The sequence below is a fragment of the Lemur catta genome, chromosome 21, assembly GCF_020740605.2.
Source record: "Lemur catta isolate mLemCat1 chromosome 21, mLemCat1.pri, whole genome shotgun sequence".
Lineage (NCBI taxonomy): Eukaryota > Metazoa > Chordata > Mammalia > Primates > Lemuridae > Lemur > Lemur catta.
This window is the reverse complement of record NC_059148.1, coordinates 20,366,843-20,384,274: the sequence shown is the minus strand read 5'-3', so window position 1 is coordinate 20,384,274 and position 17,432 is coordinate 20,366,843. Positions and strand designations below refer to the sequence as shown.

The 17,432-nt window shown below is 48.2% G+C and overlaps 1 protein-coding gene across 1 annotated transcript; it reads left to right on the top strand.

Annotated features, from left to right (window-relative positions):
• The first annotated feature begins 885 nt into the window (after positions 1 to 885).
• On the top strand, positions 886 to 13,841 carry HSPB8 (heat shock protein family B (small) member 8). Its single transcript, XM_045534700.1, has 3 exons — positions 886 to 1,763; positions 8,390 to 8,453; positions 12,808 to 13,841. Exons 1-3 carry the CDS (start codon positions 1,397 to 1,399, stop codon positions 12,965 to 12,967), a joined length of 591 nt encoding a protein of 196 aa, XP_045390656.1. The 5' UTR covers positions 886 to 1,396; the 3' UTR covers positions 12,968 to 13,841.
• Positions 13,842 to 17,432: the final 3,591 nt, after the last annotated feature.

Here is a 17,432-nt window from a genome sequence, read left to right as displayed (position 1 = left end):
AACTGTAATCAGGCCCCCAAATCTTCTCCTAGGCCCACCTGTGCAGTCCCTTGTAAAATTCACTTCTAGCAAGAACCCTGCTGAGTCAGTTAAACAGCAACGACCCACCTTCAATATCTGATCACTCCCCATATCTGGTCAGGTTCCTCATCCTCCATCCGCCCCTGGGTAATGTCTGAATTGACCACCCTGGCCTGTCTTCAGCAAGAATGCCGCTAAGAGGGTTTAGCCAGAATGCCCCTCATCCCTGATGTTTCCTCTTAGTAATTTTCCATTTACTGACACTGTCTCTCTGTTCCTTGGCTACAAATTCCCATGCACACGCTGGATTGGGAGTTGAGTCTGATCTTTGTCTTCCACTGCAAAATGCCATTGCAGTGGGCCCTACACCATGGAGATAGCCCCCCTACCTAGTAAAGTATTCCTTCCTGTGTATTAACAAATGTCATTTTAGAGCGTGTGTGTGTGTGTGTGTGTGTGTGTGTGTGTGTGTGTGTGTGTGTTTATATACAGTTTTAGCCATTCTCCTAGGAGTACAGGGAGGCTCTGGGAGCTTGGCCCAGCTGTCAGTGGGATTCCAACCCATACCCAACCACCTTCCAATCCCGGGGCTCCTGTCTCTCTCTTCCCCTTCTGGGGGTTCCCAGGGGGAAGGCAGGATGCAACACGCTCCGGGGAAGGTATTTCCAGAGGGTGACCTGAGCCCTCAGCCAGGCGCAGGGTTATTAATAGCCGGGCCCCAGTGCCCGCCCGGGGAGGGCAGGCTGCGGCGCACGGGCGGGGCCGGGCGGGAGCGGAGCGCGTCCCCGCGTCCCTCTGTCCCTCGGCAGAGGCGGCTGAACTTGGGCGCCGCGGCCCCTCCCGGCCCCTCCCCCGCCCGGCCCAGCTGCCCCTCGCGGATTCTCGGGGGCTGGTTCATCACCTCCGAATACTCCAGTGACAGGAGGCGCTTGCAGATTGCAGAACCCGCCTCCAGCCCCCAGCAACAAATAAATAGAAGGCTCCCAGCCCAGAAGAAGCCAGAAGTTTCTAGGCGCGCGTGCCCGGGCTTTATTAAGCTGCCGGCTGCACTGTGGACCGCAGCGGCTCTGGCTGCGAGCCTGGGCGCAGCCTGGGAGGACAGTGGCTTGCTGATCTCTGGTGAGGCGGTGCGGAGAGGGGCCCCCTGGGATTCTGCTGGGCCAACCGGGGGTCACGTTTGGGGGCTGGGACCCCAGCCTAGCGTGCGCCACCATCCTTGGCAGTGGATGGTTGTCCCCCGCAGAAGATCAGCACTTTCTGAAGCTGAAGAATAAGCTTTGAAGGCCAGCCCACCCTCATCACCTTGTTGTGTGACCTTGGGCAGGTGGCTCCTTCTCTCCGAGCCTCTGTTTCCCCTCTGAGCTAGGCTGCCACCATGGCGGACGGTCAGATGCCCTTCTCCTGCCACTACCCAAGCCGCCTGCGCCGAGACCCCTTCAGGGACTCTCCCCTGTCCTCCCGTCTGCTGGATGATGGCTTTGGCATGGACCCCTTCCCTGACGACTTGTCGGCCCCTTGGCCTGACTGGGCTCTGCCGCGGCTCTCCTCCGCCTGGCCGGGGACCCTGAGGTCGGGCATGGTGCCCCGGGGCCCCACTGCCACGGCCAGGTTTGGGGTACCTGCAGAGGGCAGGAGTCCCCCACCCTTCCCTGGCGAGCCCTGGAAAGTGTGTGTCAACGTGCACAGCTTCAAGCCAGAGGAGCTGATGGTGAAGACCAAGGATGGCTACGTGGAGGTGTCTGGTGAGTCAGGGGCAGGAGGGACAGAGACCCCGGGGAGGGGGGTAGGCCTCAGACCTGGGAATTGCCAGGAGAAAGTTTCCTCAGAGGGGAATCTGTGACAACATGACACAGGTGACTCAGGGCTCAGGAATGTGGCCCACAAAGTTATCTGTATGGAACAGCTCTCCTCTCCCGCTTCCAAGAGAAACCTTAACCTGACTCAGCTGTTGGGGCCTTTGGGGGCTGTTATCAGTCAGGGGCAGGCAGGAAAAGAGAAACCACATTGGGTATTTTTCCAGAAAGAATTTAACAAACAGACTAGGTTATACAGATACAGAGGGAATACAAAAACAAAGGAGAAATGGGATTTATTGCCTTCCAGTGTCGCCACCCAGGGGCTGGAAGAGCATGTTTAAGGCTGAGCAGATGGTGTTAAAAAACACAACAGGTTTCCAGTGAAACACCTCCGCTTGTCCCAGATAAGGAAACTGAGGCTTGCTACTAATGATCGTGAAACTAACTGGTAACCTTGAGTGAGTGTTTGCTGTCTGCTGGGCACCTTGCTAAACTAACTTGCCCAAGGCTGCCAAGGATTCAGAAGCATGCAGGCTGTCTGGGCATTGGGAGCCAGAGAGAATGGATGATTTATTGAGCACTTACTAGGTGTCAAGGGCTGGACTAAAATGCTAATATTTTTTTTCTCCAAAATAATCCTCAGACCCAGCCTGAGTAGCAGGGCTGGCTAGTCCCATTTTGCAGCTGAGGAGGCTGAGGCCCAGGCAGGACTGGTTCACGGTCATGCCATGAGTCAGCAGTAGGAGCCGAGGAGAGGCTGGGCCTGTCCCGTGATTTTAGGCCTGGGGCTCTTGCTGCCACATCCTAGCCCAGGAGAAGGGACAGAGGGAAGACAGGAAGCTCAGCTTCTGTTAAGCTGGGTGGCAGAAAAAGCTTTCATTTCCTTCCTTCCCAATTAACACTCCATTAGAAAGAGTGGGTTCCCGGCAGAGGCCTGCCCTCTGGAGAATGAATAAAAGCCCTTGTAGACACAGGCTGGGCAGGGACAAGCCCCAGCAACATTCAGGGAGTGTTTCAAGGCCACTCATGGCAGAATTACAGACATCAGAGGCTCCAGTGGCAGCGGGTGCGGTGGGGTGCTGTGGGCCAGGAGACACACTGGAGCCACGTGCTGCTGCAGGTGGGGGTCAGCCAGGCCCTCTGCATTGGCTGGCGAGCCAGGCACCCGTTCCAAAACTGGCTCCACCACTAACCGTCGGGATGTTCACATTATTAATATTTAACTTCTTTGTGCTTCTGTTCCCTTATCTGGAAATTGGGGTTGAAATGGCTGCACCATAAGGATTGTTGTATTCCATGGGGTGAGGCTGTGAACTGTGTACAGACACAGTATCCGGAACACACGGAGTCGGTATTATTATTGTTGTTGTTGTTGTTACAGTGCTGGGCATGTAGGAAGGCCCCAGTAAATAATAAATGATTGGTGCTCTTTGAGACCTGGGTGTGGATCCCAGCACTGCTGTTCACTCGCTGCGTGGATATGAACAAGAAAGTCATCTCACCGCTCTGAGCCTCAGTTCTCCCATCTGCAGAATGGGCATCATGATAATATCTATCCTGCCAGACTGCAGGGAAGATTAAATATGTGCAGACAACATATGATCATCTATGCAGAGTGCCTGTAAAACGGAGCTAATGATAGTGCCTGCCTGGCACTCTGTAAACAGGATGATTAACACCCTTCTGGTCCTTCTTTTAATGAGGGTTCTGGAAGTTTCCAGCCCAGGGGACTACCATGCTTTGTGGCCCCGCTAGAAGACCCTCTGTCCAGCTTTTTCTCTAGCCACGTTTGTAAGTGCTTCTTAACAGGTGGGGTCTGGCAGCCCCAGGCCTTACTGCCCTTACTGATCTAGAGGCTTTGGGTGAGTCACGGAGCCTCAATTTCCATGTCTGTAAAATGGGTTCATTGGCAGCTTAAATAAAACAAAGATGAAGCCTTTTAGATGTGCAGGTAGGGATCTCAGCTAGACAAAAATCCAAATCCCCTGACAGTATATACAAGGGCTTTCATAAAAGGGGTTTAAAAAATAAAATCGACATCAGCTCTATTTAAAAAGCAAATTTCAAGGGAAGTCAGAAGTCAGATCCAGTTTCCCATCCTACACCACATAATGACAGATCTCTTCTTCCACAAGCACTTTGTGCTAGGCCCTGTGCTAAATGCCTACCTATGTTGGCTCACTGGTTCCCCACAAGGACCTCCTAGGAAGTGTGGGTAGGTTTGTTACCCTTGTTTTACAGATAAGGAAACTGAGGCCTGGAGAAAGTAACTCACCTGGGATCACCTGTTTCTCTGTGGCAGTGTCTGAGACTCAATGCCAGGCCTCCCTGGCTGGTTCTGAGTCAGGATGGCTGGATCTGCTTCTGACTGCATGGCCCTGGGCAAATCCCATGACCTCTGGGGTCTCAGCTTTACTGTTGGTTTTATGAAGAGGTGTACCAGATTAGTATTTGCCAAACGGTGCACTTCAAGGTATTACCAGGCATCTGAGAAATGGGAAGAGGGGAGTTCAAAGTTTTATAAGGGCCAGATGAAACAAAATTATATCCAGGTCTCCTCACTGCAGTACTTATCAGAGCCTTTAATTCACTAATGTCGTTTATGAATCTCTGAGAGGCAGGCCTGTCTTATCTGACCATGTATGAGTGTCCTGTTCCAGGGAAGTGTTTGGAAAATGCTAGACTAGACAATTTCCATCAAGCCTCCCATTTCCCTACCCCCATTGTGCAGCCACCAGCCAAGAGATGTTCCCTTCATGGGCCACTGGGCCAGACCCTGGCTAAGAAAGGGACTGGAAAGCCCCAAGGCCTTATTCCCACCCTTTCTCCTTAATCCCGGGCCCCCTGCCTTCCCTGGAAACAGCACCTTCTTTCTTTAGCCGAGCCAATAGCCTTCCCTGGAGTGCTGGTGTCTGCTTCTTGGCACCTGCGTTTGTCTGACGCATGTTGAAAACCATAGTGGCTGCAACGGAGTGTCTGGCTTCCCCTGGCCTCCACATGAGTTTTTTTGTTTTAAATCATGATAATTACTCCTCCTTACAAAAATAAAATATTTTCACGGTAGAAAATGTAAGAGAGCAAAATAAAAAGTTAAGAATCACCCAAGATCCTTAAACTGCCCCAATAAACAATCTAAGCATGCAAATTAAGCCTAAAGAGGATCCTTCTGACAATACCCTCTTTTTTTTTTTTTATTTTGAGACACAGTCTCACTTTCTTGCCCGGGCTAGAGTGCCGTGGCGTCAGCCTAGCTCACAGCAACCTCAAACTCCTGGGTCAGGCGATCCTCCTGCCTCAGCCTCCCGGGAAGCTGGGACTACAGGCATGTGCCACCATGCCCGGCTAATTTTTTTTTTTTCTATTTTTAGTTGTTTGGCTAATTTCTTTCTATTTTTTTAGTAGAGACGGGGTCTCGCTCTTGCTCAGGCTGGTCTTGAACTCCTGAGCTCAAGCGATCCTCCTGCTTCGGCCTCCCAGAGTGCTGACAATACCCTTTCAATCAGATTAACCCCTGCCCAGGCCCCACTCATGGAAATGTTGGAGCTACCCCTGTTCAGAGATTCTCCCTTCCCTAACACCAGTACCCTATTTTCAGAGCATCGACACAGACACCTAGTTTCTGAGGAGCAGTCCTTTCTGCAAACGTCAAAATAAGCTACAAGCGTTCGCCTTCACATAGTATTTTCACAATTTACCAAGCGATGCTGTGACTCACTTTCATTTGCTCCCCACAGTAACCCAGTAAGTGGTATCATCCCCATTTTAAAGACAAATAAACCAAGGCTCAGAGAAGGGCAGAGATGTGTTAGGAAATGTCAGAGCAGGGACTTAAATCCCAAACCCAGCATTCTGAAACCCGTCTGCCTGCTTTTGAGTCTTTGCTCCAATCACTTCCAGGCTATGTGACCTTGGGCACAGCCCTTAACCTCTCTGAACTTTGGTTTTCCCATTCATAAAATGGTAATAATAAAAGTCCCTTCTTTTATGATTATTTTATTATTATTAGTTAGGGTTGTTCCAAAAAATAAAGGAGGTAAGCAGGTAAGGTGCTTAAAACAGTGGCTGACACCAAATAAGGACTATCCAAGTTTGCCATTATTATTCCCATCATCGTCATCGGTTATTGTTCCTAAGACATCAAGCGTGCAGAAGGATTCCGGGATGCAAAAGGGCTGAGTCAGAGGCACTGGCCTGTCCCCAGGGGAAGCAGGCCTCCGGAGGCCCAGGGTTTGGGGAGGATACCAAAGAACAGACAGTGCCCTTCTGGCTGCAGGCCTGTGCGAGAGCCAGGCAGTCGGTGGTCACGGAGTTGGCAGCACAGAATAAACTCTCTGGGCAGCTGCACATCCACAGCATGTTCTGGTTAGCCAGATACTCGAGTTTAGAAATGAGTTCCTCCGAACGTACCTCTCTCTGCCCTGCTACTGGGAGAATAAATTGGTACAGGCTTTCCTGAGGGCAATTTAGCAATATAGATTTAAGCCTTAGAAATTCTAGAACTTGGAATTTAATCCTACAGAACTCATTAGGCGTCACGCAAAGATCTAGCTACAAGAATGTTTAGTGCCATGAGCTTCCTTCCAATGCTGGAAACATCCTCAATGCCCGAAAGTAGGGGACTGGCTAAGTGAACTATTAATATTGTATGTTCCTCAATAGAACACTGTGCAGCCATTAAAAAGCATGTTGTTAAAGAATATTTGGTCATATGGAAAAGTAATTATAATGTGTTGGCAAGAGAAAATAGCAGTGTTCAAGTATAGTGTATACAATGATCCTATTTGATAAAATATTGATATACATTAATACTATATAACATTTATAATCTCTAAGAAACATAGAAAAATCTGGAACATATAAAAAATGTGATTGGTGGCTTCCTCAGGATAATGGGATTATGGGTGGTTTTGGTGGTTTTTTCCCCTTTTTTCTAACATATACATTTATTATCTTATAACCAGAAAAAAGTTATTAACAAAGGAATGTTAGGTGGGCATGGTGGCTCATGCCTGTAATCCTAGCACTCTGGGAGGCCAAGGCAGGAGGATCACTTGAAATCAGGAGTTAGAGACCAGCCTGAACAAGAGCAAGACCCCATCTCTACCAAAAATAGAAAAAATTAGGCAGGCATAGTAGTGCGCACCTGTAGTCCCAGCTATTCAGGAGACTGAGGCAGAAGGATGGCTTGAGCCCCAGGAGTTGGAGGCTGCAATGAGCTATGATCATGCCACTGCACTCCACCTGGGGTGACAGAGTGAGACTCTGTCTCAAAAAAAAAAAAAAAGGACTAGTTATAATCACCTATAAATTGTCAGTTTAAAAAAATCTGGACTGCAAAAAGATGCTATATTCCACAGGGTTATTTAGAGTGCAGATTCCAAAGCCCCTCAGAAGGGCCTCCCTGGTTAAATGAGGGTTCTTGGCTCTGGAATGTGGGACTGAAAAGTGACAGTCGAATAGCTCCCCGTGCACTAATACGGCTTGTTAAGGAGAAATTGGAGACAATTTCTTCAGTAGAAAGAAAGAAAGAGAGAAAGAGAGAAAGGAGAGAAAGAGAGAAAGAAAGAGAAAAAGAGAGCAAGGAAGGAAGGGAGGAAGGGAGGAAGGAAGGACGGAAGGAAGAAGAGGGGAAAAGAATGAGGAGAGGACCAAAGGATTGGAATTTGCTGTATAAATTGCAAGATAAAAGCCAGTTTAGGCTAAAGCCTTCTTGTAACTTCACCTTTTTCCTCCCTAAGATGGGGGGGGTAAAAAGAAAAGCCCTCCCCTGCTACCTGGTAGGAGGTGGGGCTGGTGGAATTTCACATCCATGGCACCTAGCATGTCCTTTCCTAAGGAGAGCTCCCGTGGGAGAAGCTGGCAGAGTTTTTGGCAGATTGAAGCACTATTTCTGGGCTGTTTTTTCACTACTGGGTACAGAGAAATGTGGCTCGGAGAGCTAATCGGGAGCTGGAATGGACAGAAATCCAAGGGCAGAGGGTGTCAGGCCCCAGAACTTGGCCTAGATCTAGAAAGAGCTGATCCAAAGCCCAGAGCCACCATGCACCTGCTGGGTGAGGGTGATCTGGGACCCTTCACTGGGCCTCAGTTTCCACATCAGACACAAAGGAGAAGAAGCCCATCCTCAGAGTGAGGAAGGGGCTCTGTGAGTGATGCAGCAAGCAGGTGGCAAAGTAGCCGTTAGCACGTGACCCCACTTTGCACCTACCGCCCTGTCTGGGATGTTAGCCCCAGGGAGTTACTGGTGGGTTAGGTAGAAGACTGGGAGATTTGGTATAACCTGTGGCCCCTTTCTGTGATTTCCTAAGGCTAACATTTAATTATCTACAAACCACAGTCCGAGCCTTCTTTCTTGTCCATTATCTTGTTTCATCCTAATAACCAGCCTGGGAGGTGGGCTTGAGGGGGTCCTTGTAGCAGACGGGGGCCCCAGGCTCAGACAAGTGGCATCTCTAGACTGACCTCAAGCCACACAGAGAGGCAGGGTAGAGCTGGCATTGGAACCCAAGCCCTAACCGAAATGATGCCCAAGGGACGTAGATGCTGACACACGACATTTCTCTTCCTTCCAGGCAAACACGAAGAAAAACAGCAAGAAGGCGGCATCGTTTCTAAGAATTTCACCAAGAAAATCCAGTAAGTAACGTCACAGTGTGGCGCTCGGGGTGGGAGTGGAGGAGGGGGGCACACCTGGGACCCAAGATCTGGGGTCTCTCCCTCTTGGACATCTCTCTTTTGAGACGCCCCACCCCCAGGGCAGGGCATTGAACCCTCACACATAACGGGGGAGAAAGTGTCCCTCCCAGCAAACCTGCAATGGGGTCCCAGAAGGGAGGGAGCACATAGACTGTGCCACCTCATCCACGCAGTGCCCTGTGAGGTGTGTATGAACAAGCCCATTTTACAGATGAAGAGTCTGAGAGTAGGGAGGCAACTTGACTTATTCACAATTAGAAGAGACATCACCCTCTTTGCATTATGGGGAAATTAAGTCTCCCAAAGGTGAAAGGACAGAGCCGAAGTCCTTTTAGGACAGCCCCAAAGAGATCCCTGACCTCTGAGTTCCATGTTCAGTCCTTGAGCAAGGACTGCTGTTTCCTCATCTGTAAAACGGGGTGCTGATTCCGGCTTCTCGGAGTTACCAACTGAAAATGAAATGAGAGCATGGCATGTAGTAAGTCCTTATAAGTGGCACTTTGTTATTACTACTCCTGTTAATTGCTGTTGTTCAATCTGAACTCTGCTACTAGCCCTGGCAAAGATGTCCTGTCTGGACAGATTGCACTCGCTGAGTTCCGAGGCTTCTTTTGGATTCGGGATTCTGCATTCCTGTCTCTCCCCTCCCGTGTCCATTCCTGAGCCTCCCAGAGCCTCCCCGGTTCTTGGAAGCCCGTGGACACTTCCCGATAAGGCAAACGCCAAACTGTTTGTGCTTCACGCCCGCTGGCTCCATGACCCACACCTCTCCCTGGGACAGCAACCAGATCAAACATTGCAGAGGGGAGAGCAAGGGAGAAGGGAGAGGAAGGAAGCTGATGTTTCTTTTCAGAGGCTCCGACAAGGTCACGGGATGGAGTCACAAGCAGCCTGGGATCCTTGGGGGTTTGCACCCAGGGAGGATGCTGTGGCTATTTTCCTTAGCCACGGCTAGGAAATCTATCCCAACACATCCGTCTCTGGGGAAAGGCCCGGTCTTGACTGGATGAGGGGGAGGGAGAGGTCTCAGAATTTGCCTATCAGGTTGCAGGCAGAGCAGCTGAGCTCTTTCCTGCACCCAGCTTGGAGAGAGAACAGGAAGCACAGGATGCCCAGAGCCAGAGCAAACTTTCCCCTTGTTCCGCATCTTCCCAGGTATTCTGTTCTGCCACTTATGACGCCTCATGATGCACCGAGGGCCATCTTAAGAGGTTTATAGGTTTAATTTTATGTAATCTTTAAAAGACTCCTATTGAGTAGGTATTATTAAGCCCATTGTGTGGATGAAGAAACTGAAGCTCAGAGGGATGGGTGACAAAACTCAACTAAGGCCACACGGCCAGTAGAGAGCAGACCTGGAATATTATTCAGCCTTAACAAAGAAGGAAATCCTGCCATTTGCAACAGCGTGTGTGGAGCTGGAGGACGTTATGCTAAGGAAATAAGCAAGACACAAAAAGAAAAATACTGCCTGATCTCACTGAATCTACAGTAGTCAAACTCATGGAAGCAGAGAGGCCAGCAGTTGTCAGGGGCTGGGGGAGGGGGAAATGGGGAGATGTTGGCCAAAGGGTACAAATTTTCAGTTAGGCAGGATGCATAAGCTCTGGAGAGCTAATAATGCTCATGGTGATAATAGTTAACAAATATTGCATATTTGAAATTTGCTAAAAGGGTAGATCTTAAATTTAATCTTCTCATACACACACACGATGGTGACTATATAGCTGTGGTAGATATGTTAATTAGCTTGATCAGGGTGATTATTTCACAATGTATACACATATCAAAACATCAAGTTGTACAGCATATGCATATCTACATACACAGTTGTATATTTCAATGATATCTCAATAAAACTGTTTTTTCAAAGGGAGCAGATCTGGGATTCGAACACGTCTCCCAACTTTCGAAGCCCATGACTATCTTACTTGGTTAGAGGAGACCAAATTACAGTCATTTGCAATACTTTCACTCACATACCACCTTCACTATTTTGGGCCTTATATGCTTGCCTTTCTATACCACTATTTCCTTAAGACATTTTTCTTTTCGATCAACTCACTTTTGATAAATTTAAATTCTCATCACTGCAACGTTCACTGAAGAAGGCAATCAGGAAATAAATCCAATGAAAGCAAAATGTGGTTAAATTCTAACTAGATAATGTTGCTTTGCCTAAGGGCCTAAGGCTTAAATCAGCTCTTACTTTGTTAAAAAGAGAAAGTAGCACGTGTTAGAGGCTAAAGGTGTTAAGGCAGTTCACACTTACCTGAGACATTATTTTAGATGTAAATGGAAAGATTAAAAGAGAATTAAAGAGGAATAACTTTCCCAGTATGTGGGTTCAAGAGAGTTTGGGCAAGCCTATTCCTGTCTCTCTGGGCCTCAGTTTCCCCATGTGTAACATGAGAACATTGTCCTGGACAAGCAGGAAGATCTCACTGGGTGCTCCGATACTCTGTGGTTCAATGATATTGCAATTTGTGTTAAAATATTCACAGCCATCAAGATGCCTACGTACAAGGCCAAAGACCACAGTGTAATTCTCACGCCATCAAAGAGACAGACACTATTGTTACCCTCTTTTTCCTACAAAGAAATAGGTTCAGAGAGACCAGATGACCAGCCCAAGGATGTACAGTCAGGAAGAGGCAGAATTTGAATGCAGGTCCGCTTGCCTGCAGAGCCCATGCATGCTTTGGACCAGAGTTACTGGTCACAGTGTCCCAGGTGTGCATTGGGTTGGTGTGCGAATGGTTAGACAGTCAGCCCATCCCCAGTAGTGGGAGGGAGGTCCAAGCTTCCTTGTTTCTCTTTCATCCATTCAACAGCACCCTTGTTAATCTCCGTGGCTCCAATTTGGCAAGGAGTCTCCTGGGTGTGTGTAGCCACAGGTTGCGGTACAAAGTGGAAAACAAAACAAATCAAAACTCCCCAGCCGCTCCTGGAAGGGGCCTGCCCATGACCAGGGATGGGCTTCCCTCCTGTCTTGGTTCTTTCAAGACCCCGCATTTACAACAGGCAGAGCCAGCCTGGACCAGTGAAAGATCTAGGGGGATTGAACCTCCTGGCGTTCCCCCCATGGTCCTTTTTCCAAAAGTCTGGTGCCAGGGAAGGCAGTAGATATCATGATCAGCTACTCTGAGTTTGGAGTCCAGGATTCTAATTCCAGTTCTCATCTGCCACTTACCAGCTGGGCAACCTTGGGCAAATCAGTTCACCTCTCTGAGCCTCAATTTTCTCATCCGTAAGTTGAGGATAATAAAAGAATCTGCCTGGTGGGATTATTGTTAACACCTAAATGAGATGATTCATGTAAAGTACCTGGCACATAGAAAGTGCTCAGAAGGTCATAGTTTTCATTATTTTTAATAATAATGGCACCCCAATGAGACCACTAACATGTCTTCACAATTTCAGTAGTTTTTTGAAGAAACTACATCCCAGATAGCGTCATTCACCCAAAACAAACCAAAATCATAAAAATACCTCATCAGAACTGGAACCAGATTTGGGTTAAGAAATCCCATCTTTGATGCTTTCTAACTTATTGAGCTTGTCAGTTGATTTCCCCCAAGTCTCTGCGAAATGAGCATATTAATACTTACCTATTACTCATCCTAGATGCTTATAAAGCTCCAACCAGGTGATGCCCATAATTGAGTTTTAGGAACAAACTATGACTTCAAGGCTTATTCTCCACATCATAGAGTGTGTTGCCATCTACAGTCTACATGGGGCCAGCCTGACCCCTTCTATCTGCTAAGGTGCCTGTCCCACCACTGAGGCATTTCGTAGTAAAGCACTCTCCAGCAGGCACATGCCAAATGGAAATAGGTTACCTGCTATGCATAACAGCCTACCTACAAAGGGATGGTAGTGGTTCCATTTCTGTAAGCGGTTGTGGTCAGCGGTGGGTGCTGAGGCAAAGACCTCAATCTAAAGCCAAATACTTGGGTGACAGCTCTCTTTTAAGCTAAGAACTACTGTTCAAGCAGCATTTTACTATTTGCAAAGCATGTTCAAATGCTGTCTCAATCTAGAACTTCAAATGCTCTACAAGTTCAATATTATTATCCCCATTTTTGCAGATGAGGAAACAAGCTCAGAGCAATTGAGTGATCTTCCCAAGAGCACATAGCTAGAAAGGGGTAGAGCCAGGATTCAAACCCAGCATGGTACATCCCCAAAGCTTAAACTGGTATTAAAAAAACATTTCCTTTCAAATGAATAAAGAATGTTTGAGCTCTATTGAAAATAATAAATGAATAAAATCTTGTGCTTCTCCTAGGCTTCCTGCGGAGGTGGATCCTGCAACAGTATTTGCCTCACTTTCCCCAGAGGGTCTGCTGATCATCGAAGCTCCCCAGGTCCCCCCTTACTCACCATTTGGAGAGAGCAGTTTCAACAACGAGCTTCCCCAAGACAGCCAGGAAGTCACCTGTACTTGAGACCCCAGTCTTGGCCCATTCTTGTTCTGTCCCCAACCCTAGTGCTCCTCTGATTCCAGGGTATATTACTTTAGAACTCAGATTGAATGCCACTAAAATGTATGGGGGTTGGAGGAGCGGGGGACTGACCACAGATTCCCTGGATAGTGTAGTAGTAGATTTCTCAACAAGATGGCGCAATTGGCAAATCATGCTTGGTTGCGTTAGGCCAAAATACTAGTTTTTCTTTCTTTACCTTTTCTATCTCGATGAAAATGTTGCACATTCTATAGTTGCAAAACAAATAAAAGGGGACTTAACATTTCACTTTGTATCTTACCTTGCAGCTAATGCAAGGGTTACTTTTCTCTGGGGACCTCCCTATCACCCGGGTTCCTACTCTGGGCTCCCAGCTTCCATGCCTGCCCCATGGTTTGGTTGATGAAACCCATTAGCTCACCCCCTTGTGCTTCTACATCCCTGGCCTGAAAAGGGTGGTAGACAGGTCTTATGTTCCCATATGGGATTTATCCATTAACATGAAAACAAACAGTGCCTTCTGCTCTCTGCCCAGATGTTCCCAGCACGTTCCCAAGGTTCCCAAGCTGGCACTCCCTAAGGACTCTTAGAGACTTTCAGTTTATTCTCTGGCCAAGGTCCTCCCTTTCTTGTGTCCCTTGTGTCCAAGTTGGGATTCTTGCCGAGGGGGCTGTCTCCAGACAGTTCCATCAGGAACCAAGCAAAGGCCAGGCAGCCTGGCAGACTGGCTAGTGGTATCGTGTATAGGGGTGGGACATGTGTGTCATTGTTATTTGAGTTGTGCTGTTGGTTAGAGGAAAATAACAGTAAATAATTAATAATAATAACAGTAAAAATAAAGGAGCTGATGTTCTTAGCCTTGTGTTCTTCTTTTGATGAGAAACTGAATGCAGTACCACCTAGATATACAGCATCAGTTAGGAATGCCTAATGTCATAGTGCCTAATGAATAGTGGCTTAAATAATATAAATAGCTATTGTCTAATTTCACAAACAGTTTAGAGGTAAGTGAATTCAGAGTTGTTTTTTTCAATTATTATGCCACCAATAACCCAGAGTATTTCCATCTTTCTCCTCTGCCGTTTCTGACAAGTCTACATCATCACAGTCTGTCCTCATAGTTGCAAGATGGCTGCAGCAGCTCCAAGCATCTCATCCTCATATGACATGTACGGAAAGAGAAGGCAGGAATGAAAAGGTCTTCCCATCTGGCTTCTTTTATCAGGGAGCAAAGTATTTTCCAGAACCTTCCAGCTTTTATCTCATTGGCCAAAACTGGATCATGTCTAACCTGAGACTGATTCCAGGCGCAAGAGAAAGGGATGGTCATGACGGGCTTAGATAAATGTCCCCTGAGGCTGGGTACGTTGCTGCCTGAGCAGAGCAAGGTTCTGTTAGGAAGAAGGAAAGGGGCGCAGCTGTGAGAGCAACCAACAGTGCTCTGGCTGCCGAAGATTCGGATGCTGCCAGGAACACAGAAACTGACTGCAGGGTGGTGGGGATCAGGGCTGCTGGCACAGTGCATTGGGCAGCACTCTTTCCTCAGTAAGTGTGCAGAAACCCAGCTCGAACTGATTTAAGCAAAAAGGGATATTTATTAGTGCACATAGCTGAGAAGTCCAGGACAAGAGCTACTTTTAGCTACATCTGGATTCAGGACTCTAATGGTATCAACAAAACTCAGTTTCCCTCCATCTGACGTGGCCCTGCAGTCTCGGCTTCCTTCCCAGTCTCTCATTTGCCCCCTGCCTCCCCTGCTCCCTGCCCTCCATGCCCCATGTCCTCCCACTGTGGTCACAAGGTGGCTGCAGTCACTACAGCTCCAGCTCCTCCCACGTTCCAGTCCTGAGGAGGAAAAAAAAAAGCCAGTCTTTACCCATAACTTCTGCCATATTCCAGAAAGTCATTCTTATTGGACCAGCCTGGATCACATGACCATCCCTGAGCTAAGCACAGGTCAAGAAATTGGTGCTTTGACTGGCCAGGCCTGGGCCACATGCTCCATCCCTGGAGCCAATCCCATTTAGTTCCCACAATGCCCTAGGAAGTAGATATTAATTTTACAATGATGAAGCTGAGGTTAAGAGAGAAGTGGCTTGGGTAAGTCACATGGTGACGGCAGAACTCGAACCCATGTATGTGCTTTTGGAATAGTTCATAAGGAGCTGCTGGCCTGCTTCTCAAAGGCACCTCCAAGCCCCCCAAAGACAGCAGAATCAGTGATTATTTCCTGAACACCCACTCTGCTCTGGCCAGTGCTGGGAGCCAAGGGCACAGCAAACAATGACATGATTCCTGCCCCCAGGAGCTCACAGTCCAGTCACAGAGGCAGGAAAATGAAAGGATCCTTAGTGTGTGCCAGACACTGTGCTGAGTGCTTTGTGTATATCAATACATTCAATTGCACTGCAATTCTGTGAGGTACATCCAACTTTTATCTCCATTTTACAGATAAGGACATTGAGGCATGGAAGGGTTAAGTGCCCTGCCCCAGATCATACATCTGCTAAGTGACTGGTCCAGGCAGCCTGACCTCAAGCCCTTCACCTTCACTTCATCTCCTACAACTCCCTCTCTTGTTCCCTATGCACAGGCCTCCTTTCTGTCCCTCAAACACATTATGCTCATTCTCACCCCAGGGCCTTTGCACGTTCCATTCCTTTGGTTGCAAAAATTCTGCCCCCAGCTGTTTGCTGGCTGCCTCCTTCCTATCACTGTTTCCTCAGATCTCCCCTCAAATCCCACCTCCCAACCCCTACCCCTGCTTGCTCAAATCCTACAATATTTTGAGAGGCCCCACGATAGCCACATTTGGTCACTGACTGTTAAATACATCACACTGCTTTGTTTACTTCAAAGCACTTCTGCAAACTGCAAACACACGTGCATGTTAAAATGTAAGCTACCCTCAACACACGTCACATAGATACATCTTAGAATGTCAACTCCAAAAGAGTAGGGATTTTCTTTGACTGCCTTATCCACTACTGTCTTTTTTGCTAAGTGCCTTTTTGGCACATCAGAGCAAATAAATATTTATTGAGTGAATGGATGAATGAATGAAAGGAGAGTGTGAGTCACCCTGGGCAATTAGACTGAAGGCATGAATTCAAACCCCGGAAACCTGGCTCATTTCAGTTCTGAGAGCTTCCAGCTCAAAGACATAAGACTGGGTATCAAAATAAATGACTTGACCCTTCTCCAGAGATATGAGACCGAACGACAAAGGAATATTGTTCCTGAGTCCTCGCTTTGATGATACTGGGACAGGGGGTGCCCAGAACCTATTTACGCCTCCCCTTCACCCAGCTCCCAGACAGTTTTATCCACAGCACACCTCCACCCCCTCCCAACTGCCTTCCAGCCAGCCAGCTGCCAGTGGTGATATATGGAGATGACTTGATTTGACCTTGAAGGGAAGAAACAAATTAATGTGTCTTGAAATAAATTCCGGGAATCAGTGGCTGGCTTCTCCTCCACCCCCTCCCTTTGGTGCCTCACGGGTAGTGCATCATAATGTGAAAATCAATACTGTCTCTTAAATGAGCCAACACCTGGAGCTGGCAGGATGCGGGGCTGCCTGGAGGTTCCCTCCCTTCCCATGTCCTGGTCCCAGGAGTTGTCAGAGGGTGTGAGAGTCTCAAGGCCTGCTGTGGGCTCAGCTCTCTGGCTGCTGAGGGCTGGCTAAGTCAACCCACCTGTCCCCTAGCTCAAAGACCTCCCAAGTGCAAACAGATGTGGGTTACCTGGTAGTTCTCGTGGAAAAGGGTAAGGACAGCCACGTGGAACAGCATTGCCATTGCCATTCTCCAAGGATGACTTAGTCATGGGGAAAGAGGAGGAGACTCCAAGCCCGGCCCCCTTGTTCAGCAATTCAATGTGTATTTACTGAGCGTTTGTGCTCAGCACTAAATTCACCTGGCATTCCCAGGTGCCATATGCCACACGTCCTAATATTGGAATGCCCCAGTGCCACTTGGTAAACAGCACTGCCTGAGCCTCTGAGGCTCCCCACCAGTGTCCCAGCCTGTATTAAGCATGTCTTTTCATTTTGATGCTTTGACCATTTAAGGCCTCACTGACCCTGGAGAGACCTGTTCGGGCCAGCCAATTCCTACAGGTAGTAAAGGACTCTGGGAGGGGAGCACACCTTTCACATGCAAACCAGGCAATCCAGAGCCCAGACCCCCAACCACTTCCTTCACTGTGCTTTTAAGCTCTGGGGCCACTAACCACCCGCTAGATCACCTCAGAACCAGGGGCCAGAGAAATAAGGACGGCTCCTACACCCCAGAACCTGCCAGAATTATTCAAGCAAGCCAATCCTAAACCTGCTTACCCTGCCTCCCCCTTTCCTTCCTATGGAAACTACAATTAAAACTCTTGCCCATGTTTTCCCTTCGCCCCCTCTGCCTTCTGGTGACATTAGTGCTTCTCTGCATGTCCC

Coding starts and splice junctions, on each gene's coding strand:
- HSPB8 (XM_045534700.1), top strand. CDS start 1,397: ATGGCGGACGGTCAGATGCCCTTCTCCTGCCACTACCCAAGCCGCCTG. Junction 1,764..8,389: donor TGGCTACGTGGAGGTGTCTG/GTGAGTCAGGGG, acceptor TCTTCCTTCCAG/GCAAACACGAAGAAAAACAG. Junction 8,454..12,807: donor AATTTCACCAAGAAAATCCA/GTAAGTAACGTC, acceptor TGCTTCTCCTAG/GCTTCCTGCGGAGGTGGATC.